Source organism: Silurus meridionalis, chromosome 23, assembly GCF_014805685.1.
Source record: "Silurus meridionalis isolate SWU-2019-XX chromosome 23, ASM1480568v1, whole genome shotgun sequence".
Taxonomy (NCBI): Eukaryota; Metazoa; Chordata; class Actinopteri; order Siluriformes; family Siluridae; genus Silurus; species Silurus meridionalis.
In genome coordinates this window covers 3789385-3803516 of record NC_060906.1, presented here as the reverse complement: position 1 = coordinate 3803516, position 14132 = coordinate 3789385, and the positions used below count along the sequence as shown (strand labels likewise).

The following is a 14132-nucleotide window of genomic DNA, read 5'->3' as shown; positions in this document are numbered from 1 at the left end:
GGAAAGTATAACATTAATTAAAAAAATAATATAATAATAAAAAAAAACCCCATTAATACAGAAATATATAAATAAAAGAGAAACTCGAAACAAAAATGTAGTCAAAGTACCTTTTATACCAGTTACACACATTCAAACATTCATTAAACAATTTTCTTTATAGGTTTGTTTAATCTTTCAAATAAATCTTATTGTTATTTCAACTCATTTTACTGTGGAGTTTTGAAGAAAAGTAAAGGCAAAATCACTCAGAACCTCAGTGCATTTTAATCATGTTCCATATTCAAACACTCATAAAACATTTTTCTTTATAGGTTTGCTCAATCTTTCAATTTTTTTTTACCTAAAGTGTCCCTGTCTATGGAGACAAGTAAAGGCAAAATCACTAAAAACCCCAGGGCATTTTTAACCATTCAACATTCCACATTCCACATTCAATCACTCATAAATCTTCCTAGATACAGTGAGGAAAATAAGTATTTGAACACCCTGCTATTTTGCAAGTTCGTATTTTGCAGATTCCCCCCTTGATCCTGCTGTTGTTAATTCTATGCTTTTGCTGTTCATCCCACGTTCCTGCCCCTACTAAGTGCCGCGCTCCTACCAAGCAAACTAACAGCAGAGATTCACCAGTATACAATACAACACCTGTAGTATCTGTAAGGTGTTACGACCCAGTCTAGGGTTAGGCCGGACAGAGTATTTAGCTCGGGATTCAAAAGAATGGATCTTATAAATTGACCACAAACACACACAAAAAGTTTTGCTACCCAGGTTTTGGTATATTGTAACACATATATATGTACACAGACTTACAGGCTTGTCTTCAGGATGGGCCAAGGCCAAAACAATAATAAAAAAAAGAACTATTTTGGGGAAGCTACCTTTCCTTAAAACAAAGAAAAGGAAAGTACAAACAGCTTCCCTAACTCCCTGCTTCAAAAACAAAGACAAAACAATCCCTCACCCAAAGTAAATGGCAGCCACACCCCTAATGCCAGTGACATGAATATGTACAGTGAACAAGGATTTTACATTATAATACAAAAGAAATATATACAACCAACAGTAGTCCAAGGGCTAAACAAACTCAAGGTCAGTAACAGGCAGAGGTCAAAATCACAATAAACAACAACCAAGCTATACCCCAAACACCAAAATAACCAGTCAAAACGCCACCACAACAACTCTCCGATTGCTTCACCTCTTCCTCCTTAAATAGGAAACTGGTGGATGATGTCATCGTGAAGGAGGTGGGATCAGCCAGGCTAGGGCAGGCCACAAACTCTGGAGTGGATCGGACCTGCACACAAACAGAACACCAATCTGGACATGGGCTACCTAGGGTTGTAACAAAGGCTTGATTTTTCCGCCACTTTCGCGAGTTCTTCTGCAGATGCACAGTGCCGATCGAGATAACTGACGTTAAATGGCAAATTTTCCCCCCCTTGTGCTCGAGATATTCGGGTTTGGCGACATAACCATTAAAAAATGCTTAGACAAAGCGAGAATTTGCCGGTTCCACTTCAAAAACGTGACTTAATAGGGTTGTCGAGTTAACCGAGGTCGAGATAAGTGGGTTCGACTGTGTGTATGTATGTGTATATATATATATATATATATATATATATATATATATATATATATATATATATATATATATATATATATATGTCTTTAAGACTTTTTAGAGTCTGATCGAGAGAAAGAATCTGTTGGATAAGTGGTGTGCTTTCAGTAAAGCTAATGACTGACTCCTTGAGGATCTTTTGTCGCTTGAGAGAATTTGTTTACCTAATCGTGTTGTGGTCTACAGTTTTCTCTGTTTCAGAAGCTGCTCTACTCTCAGATGAGTTTGTGTTGACTCCTAATAATGTATTCAAGCAGACCACATTCATCTCCCCCCATTTCAATGCATGTGATTTCAAAAACAAGATCACTTGAAAGAGTCTTTGTATTTCTCAGACATTTAAGTTGCCTCTTTGGTCTCATTTGTGTTACCATATCACCATCTAGTAGCATATTTTGGACTGGTTGTTTTCAGCAAACAATTGCTCACTGTTAACTGTCCCTGACTTATTTACTTCTTTCTCTGCTTTGGTTTCTCTTTCAACTGGGTTGTCATTTTTGTTCTCATTGAAGAATTTCTTCACAAATGTGGTATTCCTTTTATATTGTGTTCCATCTAAGTCTTCAATGGTCACAGAATTCCCTTTTCTGGTCACGATAGTGTACAAATGGGGTGTAATAATTTCCTGTCTGACCAGGACTTGATCTCTCACTTCCAGCTGTGAATTCTTTGACCCATGGTGGAGATCAGCGTACAGCTTGGTTTTCCCCTTTCTGCTCAGCATCATGGTGCTTTATCTCCTGGTCATTGTGTGGCATAGAAAAATCCGGCAGTTTTCCCCTGGTTTTCCCATTAAAAAGTAGTTCTGCAAGATCCTTTCCTTCAGTGCTGTGGTCAGTGGCCCTGTATAATGCCACATACTTATAGAGCTTCTTTTTCCAGTGTAGGCATTCTGACTGAGGAATCTGTAAGTGGCAATATAGATGCATTTTGCCTCTCCACCTTGCTGCTGACCTGTGCCCACTTTGGTGTAGTCTTCACATGCTGGATACAACTTGTTTTACAGAATTGTTGGAATTGACAATATAATGCGTGTGCGCCTCAAGACTAACTGTCCGAGCATACTTAACTCATTGGCAAAAGGAGCGTATGACTTGGATTCGTTAAAACAACCAGTCTGTATTGCCTGCCTGACTTTTTTTTTTTTAATTTATCATCTGTTGCTGAAGCTTCCTTCAGTTTTTGTCCAGTGCATTTTTTTGCTCTCCTGCACTAATGAACATTGGGAACATGCACAGAATTATGTTTTTTGTGCATGCATATTATTTTGTCCTAATACTATTAGGAAAACACGAGGTCCAGGGATATTGTTAAGGTTTCATTTCTCTCCGACATGCCTATGTGCAATATGTTGTTAACAGTACAACAGTCAGTATAATAATCTAACATAAAAGAAAAAAAAATAAATGAATAATAATAATAATAATAATAATAATAATAATAATAATAGTAAGCAACATAATATAACATAACTGATGAGAAGACTTAAAGTCTTGTCTGTTTTCTTGAAACAAAGCTCGTAGTCAGCTGTACCTTTCAGGTATCTCAGGACATGTTTAGCAGCTACTAAATCATGTATTTTATGTTTTGCGTCTGGTCTGGTACAGGTCATTGCATAGATCAAGCTTCCAACAAGTTCACGGCATTCTTTGGGGTTTTCAATCTCATTGTTGTTTTCTCCCTCATTCTTATCACATTCCACTTTTAATTCACTTGGGGTAGCTTTTGGTTTACAGTTTGACATTCCAAACCTTTCAAGCATTTTGAGAATGTACCTTTTCTGATTCATTTAAATTTCTCCCTCTTTTTGATTTTTTTCAATCTGCTTTCTATACACACAGTTATCAGACTGATTTCTTTCAATGTTGTTTTGTTCAAGATGATCATTTAAAAGTTTGTACCAGTTCCTTCCAGATTGTTTTAGATCATACTTGTATACTAACTTGTCTCCTATGTTAGATGTTTCTTCAAAACCCTCTGGTTGTTCTAAGTGTATGTCTTCCTCTACTGGAGCATGTAGATATGCTGTTTTGACGTCCATCTGATGAACAAAAAAAATCATTCTGAGCGGCTATCTGCATTAATGCCTGTACAGAGGTGAGATTTGCTGTAGGAGCAAATGTCTATGGTAGTATATGCCTTCAGTTTGGTTGTATCCTTTTGCAACATACCTAGCCTTGAAGATTTTTCTTCTTTCTGCATTTTCTTTAAGGGCATATACCCATTTTCCCCTTACAGACTTTCTGCCCTCTGGTAGAGTTGTCAATTCAAACATGTCATTTTCTTTAAGTGAGTCCATCTCTTCCTTCATAGCATGTTCCCATCCGGGAGCATCAGGTGATATAAGGGCTTCTCTATAGGTTTGGGGAACTCCACACACTGCCCTGTAAAAATAATCATCAAACAATCACATTGGTTACATCGTCTTTAAAGTCTGTCGGGTAATCTTGTAAATACTTTGGGGCTCTCTTTTCTCTTTTCGAGTGATAATGTTTTTGACTAGCAGTGTCTGTTGGACCTGTATTGTTTTTGTTGTTTTCTTTGTGTACTTTTTCCATAGTTCCATCATGTTCTGACACCTCTCAGTTGTCTGTATCTATACTCTCCATTTTTCCAACTAGGACCTGGTTCTCTGTGCTTTTCTCGCTTTGTGGGGCATCGCCGCTGTTCTCACTATCCTGTGTCCTGTCTCTGTAGCTTTGGATTTCTAAGTAATCTTCATTGGTTTGTATCTTTTGTTCAACACTGCTCTTTCTAATGAATTTCACCAATCTATGTTTTGACACATTTCCTGTCTGTGGATTGTATACCAAATAAGCTGGGCTATTTTTACTATACCCCACAAATATTCCCTTCTCACATCTAGGGTCCAATTACTTTTGATTGTGTTTGTACGCATAGCATTCTGATCCAAAAACCCACATTTTAGAAAGGTCTGGCTTTCTTCCTGTCAACATGAAATATGGAGTATTCCTAATTCTGTCGTTATAGCATCTGTTTCGGATATGAGTAGCAGTTTGGACAGCATAAGGCCACAGAACCTTTGGTAATCCCTTCTCTATTAATAGACACCTTCCCATTTTAAAGATGGTTCGCCATTGTCTCTCAGCTGTTCCATTTTGATGAGGAGAGTACGGGGATGATGTATCATGTCTTAAACCCTTTTCTCGTAAAAGTGACTGAAATGCATTGCCTGTGTATTCTGTACCATTGTCTGATCTTTTGCATTTGACTCTACCGTATGGTGCACAGTCTGCAAGGAACTTCTCTGTCGCTAGAGTAGCGTCACTCTTGTTCTTAAGGAAGTAAACAGATATTACCCCTGAAAAATCATCTGTAAATGAAATTGCATACTTATATCCATTTGAGAAATTGGTTTAATGGGACCTGCTAAGTCAGTGTGTACTAACTTCAGGGCCTCTCCAGCTTTTGTGTCAGTTTTCCTATTTCTGCTGTTGATGAACTTTCCCTCAGCATAAACGTTACAGTCTAGTTTGGTATTACCTGTGATTTTCATACCCTCTACCACTTCAGGTAATTTCAACACATCACTAACTGTGTTGCCATTAAGGCAAAATGTTAAGGACTTTTATTTTGATACGAGGTAGACCTGGAGTTCGGGGTTAGAGGTTATTTCCTGTATAGAAGAAAGGAAGCTGACAGTATGTGTGCACTTGTAATCCATCTGTTGTTAGCACTAGAAGCAATGTCGTAAGTACAAAATTCATTATGTTAATAAGTTAATGTTACAATACTGTTTAAAAAGAAAAGACCAAACATAGTTACAGTGTTTATTTACATGTAGATACAGGTATATTTCATTAGACAAGATTTGTTAAAACATTCGAACTTTTTTCCTTTGTTACAGTTTTCACTCTGTCATATAAGATGATGTTGAAAGCCACAGTAAACAGCAAGAAATCGCTCACTACGACTTGTCGTCATTTTGCATCAGAGTTAGCTGGCTGTATAGCTACAGTTGCTACACTGCAGTGAGGACAGCACAGTGAAAAGACAGAGAAGTTAGTGTTGAACATCGTGACAAGATGGAAGGAAAACGTGCTAAGTCTTCTGTAGCAAGTGGAAGTTCTCACTCATCTGCGTCATCAAGCCGTGCAGTAATTCGTGCACGGGCTAAAGCAGCAGCTGCTAAAGTACGTGCTGAATATGCAGAAAGAGAGGCTAAAGCTAAAATAGAAAAGGCAGCTAAAGAAGCTGAATCACAGTTGGAGAAAGTAAAAAGAGAGACTGAGCTTGAGACACTAGCCATGTGTCGTGAAGCAGCGGCTGCTGAGGCTGAAGCAGCCGTTTGGGAATCGGCTGAGACAGTTGCGAAGTGTATTCTGTTGGATGCAACGAGCGCTTCAGGAGAAGATAAAATGGAGCGGACAAGCGAATACGTCCAAACTCATTTTGGCCCCACTAGCTCCACAAAGGAGCAGCTACGAAGGCTTGCTCACAGGCTTTTCAGCCTGCTGCGGATGGCACTCTCATTTTCAGTCCGAACAATCCCTTCTCTCCATACCCGCAGGTCCATGTTCCTTTACATGAGCCACGACAGGTTAATAACATAGGAAATGTGAATATATCAGAGGATGTTCTAGACGATACTTATGTTCCACCAGCAGTCAAACTGTCATACGGTGAGACTTTAACTGACAGAGAGGATGCTCAGGTCGATTCAAAGAAGTTTCATACTGACTTGAATATTTCTGCTCTGTGCTATTACCCCCAACTAAAACCCGACCAGGGCGTGTCTGCAACTGAACATCTTGCGCAATATTTAGCTCGACGTGACCTGGTGAGCGCAAGCTTGTATGAGTTTGACGATAAACCGGAAAATTATCGTGCTTGGCAGTCTTCATATAAAAATGCTACACAAGGGCTGGCTCTCACTGCGACTGAGGAGCTAGACTTAATGACTCGATGGCTTGGCAAAGAATCCAGCAACCAAGTGAAACGCCTGCTCAGTGCATGTAGCAAGTCCAGACATAGCACTCAGAAAAGCCTGGGAACGTCTTCAGGAATGCTACGCAGCACCAGAGGTAGTTGAAAAAGCCCTCTTCACTCGACTCGATAAGTTCCCTAAAGTTTCGCAAAGGAAAATCTGAAGTTAAGGGAGCTAGCAGATCTGCTGATGGAAGTGCAGTGTGCTAAGGAAGACGGCTACTTTCCAGGTTTGTCCTACCTTGATACTGCACGAGGCATTGAACCTATAGTGGCCAAACTGCCTTATGGACTTCAAGAAAAATGGATCTCATGGGTTCAAAGTATAAAGAAGAAAATGGAGGACGGTTTCCACCATTTGAATTCTTTACCAGATTCATCTGCTATGAGGCAAAGAAAAGGAATGATCCCAGTTTTGCCTTTTTAAATGCTAGTGGATCTTCTGTAAAGTTGAAAGTCCCTATCTTAAAAGCACCAAGAACCCCATTGCAGTTCATAAGACCAATTTCTCCCCAGCAGAGTCAAGCACTTCCAGTGATCCAAATAAGAGCTGCCCAATACATGCAAAGCCACATCCACTGAAGAAGTGCAAAGCCTTTAGAGCAAAAGACCTTCAAGACAGGAAAGCCTTTCTGAAAGAGAGAGGATTCTGCTTTAAGTGCTGTGGCTCAAATAGTCATGTGGCGAAGGACTGCACTGCAGTAGTGAAATGTTCTGAGTGTGACAGCACCAATCATGTCTCCGCTATGCATCCGGGCCCTCCACCGCAGACCACAGCTCCTGTAACCTCATCGCAGAATGGCGGGAGGAGAAGAGGGTAACAACAGTAGGGAAGTCGTCAGTTCAAGCTGTACTGAAGTATGTGGTGCAGGACAAGTTGGGAGGTCATGTTCCAAGATATGCCTAGCAAAGGTGTATCACAAGGGCTCTCCAGATAAAGCCATCAAGGCATATATCGCTTTAGATGACCAAAGCAACCGGTCATTGGCGACGTCTAGTTTCTTTGACCTTTTCAACGCTTCAGAGTAAGCCATATCCTTACTTATTGAGAACGTGTTCCGCACAGAGGAAACATTTGGCAGAAGGGCTGAAGATTTTATGGTCAAAGCACTTGATGGGAAAGTGACAATCCTCTCCCCACTTATTGAATGTAATGACTTACCTGACAACCGGGCTGAAATTCCCACGCTGAACGCCGCTCTTCATCAACCTCACCTCGTCAAAGTAGCAGAACACATTCCCGAGTTGGACCCCACTGCGGAGATCCTCCTGCTGCTTGGTAGAGACGTAATTAGAGTGCACAAGGTAAGGGAACAAGTAAATGGCCCTCCCAACGCCCCTTTGCTCAACGCCTTGACCTAGGTTGGGTGTTGATTGGAGAGGTCTGCCTAGGAAATGCGCACAAGCCAAATGTCAGCACTTACAGGACAACAGTGCATGATTGTCAACGGCCCTCGCTCCTCCAACCATGCACAAGTTTTATGCATGTCAGTGATGAACTTCATGGCAAAGAGCCCAGGAAGAGTGTCTTAGGGCTCAGCAGGGCTAAAGAAGACAGGCTGGGTAAAAATGTATTTGACCGCACCGAACAGGACAACAAGCTGGCACCATCAATTGAGGATGAGACTTTCTTGAACATAATGGACAAAGAAGTCTACAGAAATGATTCAAACAATTGGGTCGCTCCACTACCGTTCAGGCAGCCTAGAGAACGGTTGCCCAACAACCGCAGCCAAGCACTCAAACGATTCGAATCACTTCAATGCAATTTGAGAAGAAAGCCGGAGATGGAACAGCAATATGTGGCATTCATGGGAAAACTGCTGGAAAATGATCATGCTGAGGTGGCACCAGGACTAAGGGAAGACGAAGAGTGTTGGTACTTACCAAGCTTTGCAGTATTTCACCCACAAAAACCAGGTCAAATCAGGGTGGTGTTTGATTCGAGTGCCCAACACTCCGGAATCTCCTTAAATAATGTCCTATTGACTGGCCCTGATCTTAACAACTCCCTTCTGGGAGTACTCATGGTTCCGAAGGAAAAGGTGGCTGTTATGGCAGACATACAGCAGATGTTTTACTGCTTCCTCGTAGAAGAAAAACACAGGAACTATTTGAGATTTTTATGGTTCAAGAACAATGATGTAACAAGTGAAGTCGAGACTACAGGATGAAGGTCCACGTGTTCGGGAACAGCCCGCCTCCAGCAGTGGCAATTTATGGGCTTAGAAGGGCTGTCAGAAAGGGTGCACAAAGATATGGACAAGACACAGTCAACTTTGTTGAACGTCACTTTTATGTTGATGACGGTCTTTGTTCTGTCCCTACTGATGCTGAAGCCATTGACTTGTTGCGTAGGACTCAGGCTTCACTTGCTGAGTCGAACCTCAGGCTCCACAAGTTTGCATCAAATAGTCCGGCAGTCTTGGCAGCTTTCCCAAGTGAGGACTGTGTGGCAGCTGGAAAAGAGGTAGACCTCTGTGGGAAGGAGTCACCCATCCAACGCAGCTTAGGCCTCCTGTGGGAGGTAGCTACGGACACATTCACCTTTTCTGTGTCAGTTGATGTAAAACCGTTTACCCGTCGTGGAGTTCTCTCCATGGTGAACAGTGTTTTTGATCCCTTGGGTTTTTTGGCTCCTGTTGTAATCCAAGGCAGAGCCCTTCTCAGAGAGCTGAATTCTGAGGCTTCAGAGTGGGACACTCCGTTACCTGAAGAGAAATTAGGCAAGTGGGAGGCTTGGCGAAACTCACTTCAAGAGTTGAAGCACTTCCATATTTCAAGGATGTACACAGGCCTCTCTCTAACCAAGGCCGAACGCATAGAACTCTGTGTGTTCTGTGATGCTTCTACTATGGCCATTGGGGCTGTAGCCTATTTGAAGACCATCCAAGAAGACATTGTTGACATTGGATTTGTCATGGGGAAGTCTAAACTTGCTCCTCAATCAGAGCCAACCATACCGAGACTTGAACTATGTGCTGCGGTTTTGGCTGTGGAAGTGGCTGAACTGATTCAGGATGAACTGGACTTGAAGCTAGATTCCATTAAGTTTTACACTGATAGCAGAGTGGTCCTTGGATACATTCATAACCAATCCAGACGGTTTTATGTATATGTCCACAATCGAGTCCAGCGATTCGCCAGACCACAAATCCTGAACAGTGGCAATACGTACGCACAGAGGACAATCCAGCTGACATTGCGTCAAGGTCTGTTCCAGCATCACGCCTCACACAAACAATGTGGTTCAGTGGACCTACCTTTTGCGTAAGCTTTCCAGTCAACCAGAGCCTACTCAGTCATTCAGTTTAGTCTCACCAGAATTGGATGCGGAGATTCGTCCGGATGTGAAGAGTTATGCCACCCAGCTACAAAAGAAAGGTCTCAGCATAGAGCGTTTTGAGAGGTTCTCCACCTTTAACACTCTCCAGCGAGCTGTGGCATTCTTAATTCATGTTGCAAGATCTTACAAGTCCCCTAACATGATGGACAAGTGTAGAGGATGGCATAAATGTGAGCTGCCTCGCTCTCCGGATGAGCTTTCCCAAGCCAGAGAAGTCATCATTAGAGCCGTTCAGAGAAAAGCATTTGGAAAGGAATTTGAAACTCTAGAAAGAGACAAGCCAATTCCTATAAACAGCTGTCTACGTCGTCTCAACCCTATCTTGCAGAATGACCTCATCTGTATCGGAGGCCGCCTGAAAAACGCAGACGTAGAGGTTGACCAAAAGAACCCTGTAATTCTCCCAAAGGACAACCATGTTTCCTTGCTGCTCATCAGACATCATCATACCCAAGTAAAACATCAGGGTCGCCATTTAACAGAAGGCGCTGTGAGAGCTGCAGGACTCTGGATTTTGGGAGGTAAAAGGCTCATTAACTCAACTCTTCACAAATGCGTGACCTGTCGTAGACTCAGAGGACGGATGCAGGAGCAACTAATGGCAGATTTGCCACCGGAGCGTCTCAAGGCCTGCCCTCCCTTCACGTATGTGGGGCTAGATGTCTTCGGACCATGGCACATCACTACCAGACGTACAAGAGGAGTTCAGCCTGAGAGCAAGAGGTGGGCCATATTATTCTGTTGTATGAGCTCCAGGGCGGTTCACATTGAGGTGATTGCCTCAATGGACACTTCAAGCTGTATCAATGCCTTAAGGCGTTTCTTCGCCATAAGAGGACCAGCCAAACAACTACGGTCAGATTGTGGCACGAATTTCATAGGGGCCTGCAGAGAACTCGGGATGAGCGCAGACCAACCAGACACCGCTGTACAGAGGTACCTACACCAGCAAGGATGCTCCTGGGTGTTTAACCCACCACATGCTTCGCACATGGGTGGTTCATGGAACGCCTCATTGGAGTGGCTCAAGGATCCTGGAGTCAATGCTTCTTGAAAATGGCACTCGCCTGACCCATGAAGTCTTGTGCACACTAATGGCGGAGGTGGCAGCAATTATGAATGCAAGGCCTCTGGTTCCAGTTTCAAATGATCCAGAGGATCCATTCATTCTCACACCATCTATGTTGTTAACTCAGAAAGTCAGTACTCCACCTCCTCCAGGAGACTTTACGGACAGAGACCTCCTAACTAAGCAGTGGAGACAAGTACAAGCCTTGTCAAACATGTTCTGGCGCCGTTGGAGACAAGTGTACTTGTCAACTTTACAAGGCCGGAAGAAATGGACCAAGTCCCACCAAAATCTGCAAGAAGGAGATGTCGTCCTCCTCAAGGACAACCTAGTTGTCCGCAACAACTGGCCTATGGCGATAATCACAAAGGCTATTCCTGGAGAAGACGGGAAAGTCCGTAAGGTGGAATTGAAGACCACAGATCAAGGACATTCAAAAAAGTACCTTAGACCAGTGACAGAACTTGTTTTGCTTCTGAGTAAAGAATGATGTTCATATGTTTAGTTAATACATAATTTGTTAAGTGTAGTGACCTCACAGATGCCAGGCGGGGAGTGTGTTGCCATTAAGGCAAAATGTTAAGGACTTTTATTTTGATACGAGGTAGACCTGGAGTTCGGGGTTAGAGGTTATTTCCTGTATAGAAGAAAGGAAGCTGACAGTATGTGTGCACTTGTAATCCATCTGTTGTTAGCACTAGAAGCAATGTCGTAAGTACAAAATTCATTATGTTAATAAGTTAATGTTACAATACTGTTTAAAAAGAAAAGACCAAACATAGTTACAGTGTTTATTTACATGTAGATACAGGTATATTTCATTAGACAAGATTTGTTAAAACATTCGAACTTTTTTCCTTTGTTACAGTTTTCACTCTGTCATGTAAGATGATGTTGAAAGCCACAGTAAACAGCAAGAAATCGCTCACTACGACTTGTCGTCATTTTGCATCAGAGTTAGCTGGCTGTATAGCTACAGTTGCTACACTGCAGTGAGGACAGCACACTAACATTACAATGTCCCATGATCTTATGCCATGTTTTAACATCACAAGTTAGACTCACTTTGTCCCTGGACATCATATCAGTAACTGATGTATCAACACAGTGTTTGTTGTCATTTACCGTTTTCAGATAGTACAGTCTCTCATGCTCTTCTATGCGGAACACAGCTCCATCCTTGCTTATCAGTTCATTCTGTCCTTCCTGGAAGATCACCTTGGCACCATCTGTTGTAGCAGCTTGAACAGAGATGATACTCTGTGGATATGATGGTATGAACAAGGCCTTCTTTAGCGTGATCCTGACGCATTTCTCTTTTACATCCAGCAGTAACACCTCTGCGTCGCCCCGCTCTAATGCCACGTTGTTCATCCTGGTTCCATCCGCCAGCTCCATGTAGGGTGACTTTGGGTCGAAACTCTCATCAAATTTCGTGAAATTGTTCTTCTCTGTTAAGATGTGGGATGTTGCTCCACAGTCTACCATTAGTCCATTTTTTGTAATATTATCTGGAACGAAAGTTTGACTGACTTTGAAAACAAATGTTTGTTCTTTCTCATGCTCCTCTTGTTTTTCTGCAGCCTGTTTCGCTTCATCTTTGTGCCAGTCATTTCTCCGTCTTATCACTGTGTGTTGAACTTCTATGGTAGCTGCAACACTTAGGTTCGCCTTTTTGGTGGCAATCACGTGCAACATGACCACGGTTTCTACATCCATAACAGGTTACGGATGCTATGTTCACTTTCATCACATTGTCAGTTTTGCGTTTATCATCAAAATTTTCTGTCTCTTCATAGCTTCTTAGTTTGCTTTTGAACTTTTGATAGCGAAAGGTTTGTAGGAATCTGGCAAGCATTTTAGGATCATAGCTATTATCGTCTCTAGGTTACGACCGTAACCCTAGTTCCCCGAAGGAACTCGAGCTGCGTCAAACGCTATGGGAACGCCCCTGCGTGACCACGCTCTGAACCACGTGTGAAATCTAGCCAATAGGCAAGCCGTGACGTCATAGACAGGCGACGTCGCGTAAACCAGGAAGCTACAAGATGGCTGTGCGGTGGTAGCGACATTAGCTTCTGCAAAGAGAGAAGGTAAGCGCCGCAGGGATGCAGGGAGTGTGGCACGGAGACGCAGCGTCTCGTTCCTTCGGGGAACTAGGGTTACAGTCGTAACCTAGAGACGTTCCCCTTCAGGAACTCGAGCTGCGTCGAAACGCTATGGGAACGAGTGTCCAATCACGCCACACTGACCAGACCCTGCCAAAGAGTGAGGGCCTCGGCACCAGCACGCAGGACAGAGGAGCCAGGGGTGGCTCCGAGGTCGAGGCCATAGAACCTGACAAAGGCCAGCGGGGTGGACCAACCCGCAGCGTCACAGACGTCCCGGAGTGACACCATGTGTACCTGGCCGCAGAGGCCGCCACACTCCAGCGGGGCGAGCCCTGACCGCGATCGGAGCGGGGACCAGGACTCGCAGCCGAACAACTGCACCAACCACCTCCAAGGACGCGTCCTTGTACTGTAACCGCAAAAACACCAGAACTGAACCGACCGGGCAGTCATCTGGGTCCAAGGCATGGTGCTCACACCGTGACGCGAACAGTTGCCATCGTGCGGCGTACGACATCCTCATGGAGGGAGCTCTGGAGTGGAGAGGGGCCTCTACTACCTCGGTAGAGAGAACAGCCGCTACAAACCGTGTTTCCACAACACCGGGCGGGGGCGAACCAGGGGCGAACCAGGGCCCCACCCGCCCACAAGGTGCTACCCGGAGGAGACAGACTCCCTACCGGCAAAACTTTCCCAGAACTCCCGAGAGCAGCGCAATCGGGGGAAAGGCGTACAGACATAGCCTCCGCCAAGACCGACCCACGGCAGCCACTGTCTCGACAGGGCGACTGCTCAGACATCCAACCGTCCCGGGACGTAACCGGCTCTAAATGAGAGGAGTTTGACCCGGGACCACAGGAGGACCCCCTGCGCCCATTGCTCACAAGGGCGAGACCGGAGGACCCCCCGGTGGACGATGTACGAGACCACTGCAGCATTGTCCGAGCGGACCAACACATAGCGATCTCTAAGGACTGGGAGGAAGTGTTGTAACCCCAACAACACCGCCAGCACCTCCCGGCAACCTAC

At 43.8% G+C, this 14132-nt stretch overlaps 2 protein-coding genes across 2 annotated transcripts in view; both read right to left on the bottom strand.

The window, feature by feature from the left end:
- The window catches only part of LOC124377356, a 306775-nt gene that overhangs the window by 204624 nt on the left and 88019 nt on the right, over window positions 1-14132 (bottom strand). The window lies entirely within an intron of this gene.
- On the bottom strand, window positions 148-12916 carry LOC124376828. Its single transcript, XM_046836117.1, has 3 exons — window positions 12118-12916; window positions 3802-4014; window positions 148-1303 (listed from the first exon to the last, which is right to left on the bottom strand). Exons 1-2 carry the CDS (start codon window positions 12709-12711, stop codon window positions 3985-3987), a joined length of 624 nt encoding a protein of 207 aa, XP_046692073.1. The 5' UTR covers window positions 12712-12916; the 3' UTR covers window positions 148-1303; window positions 3802-3984.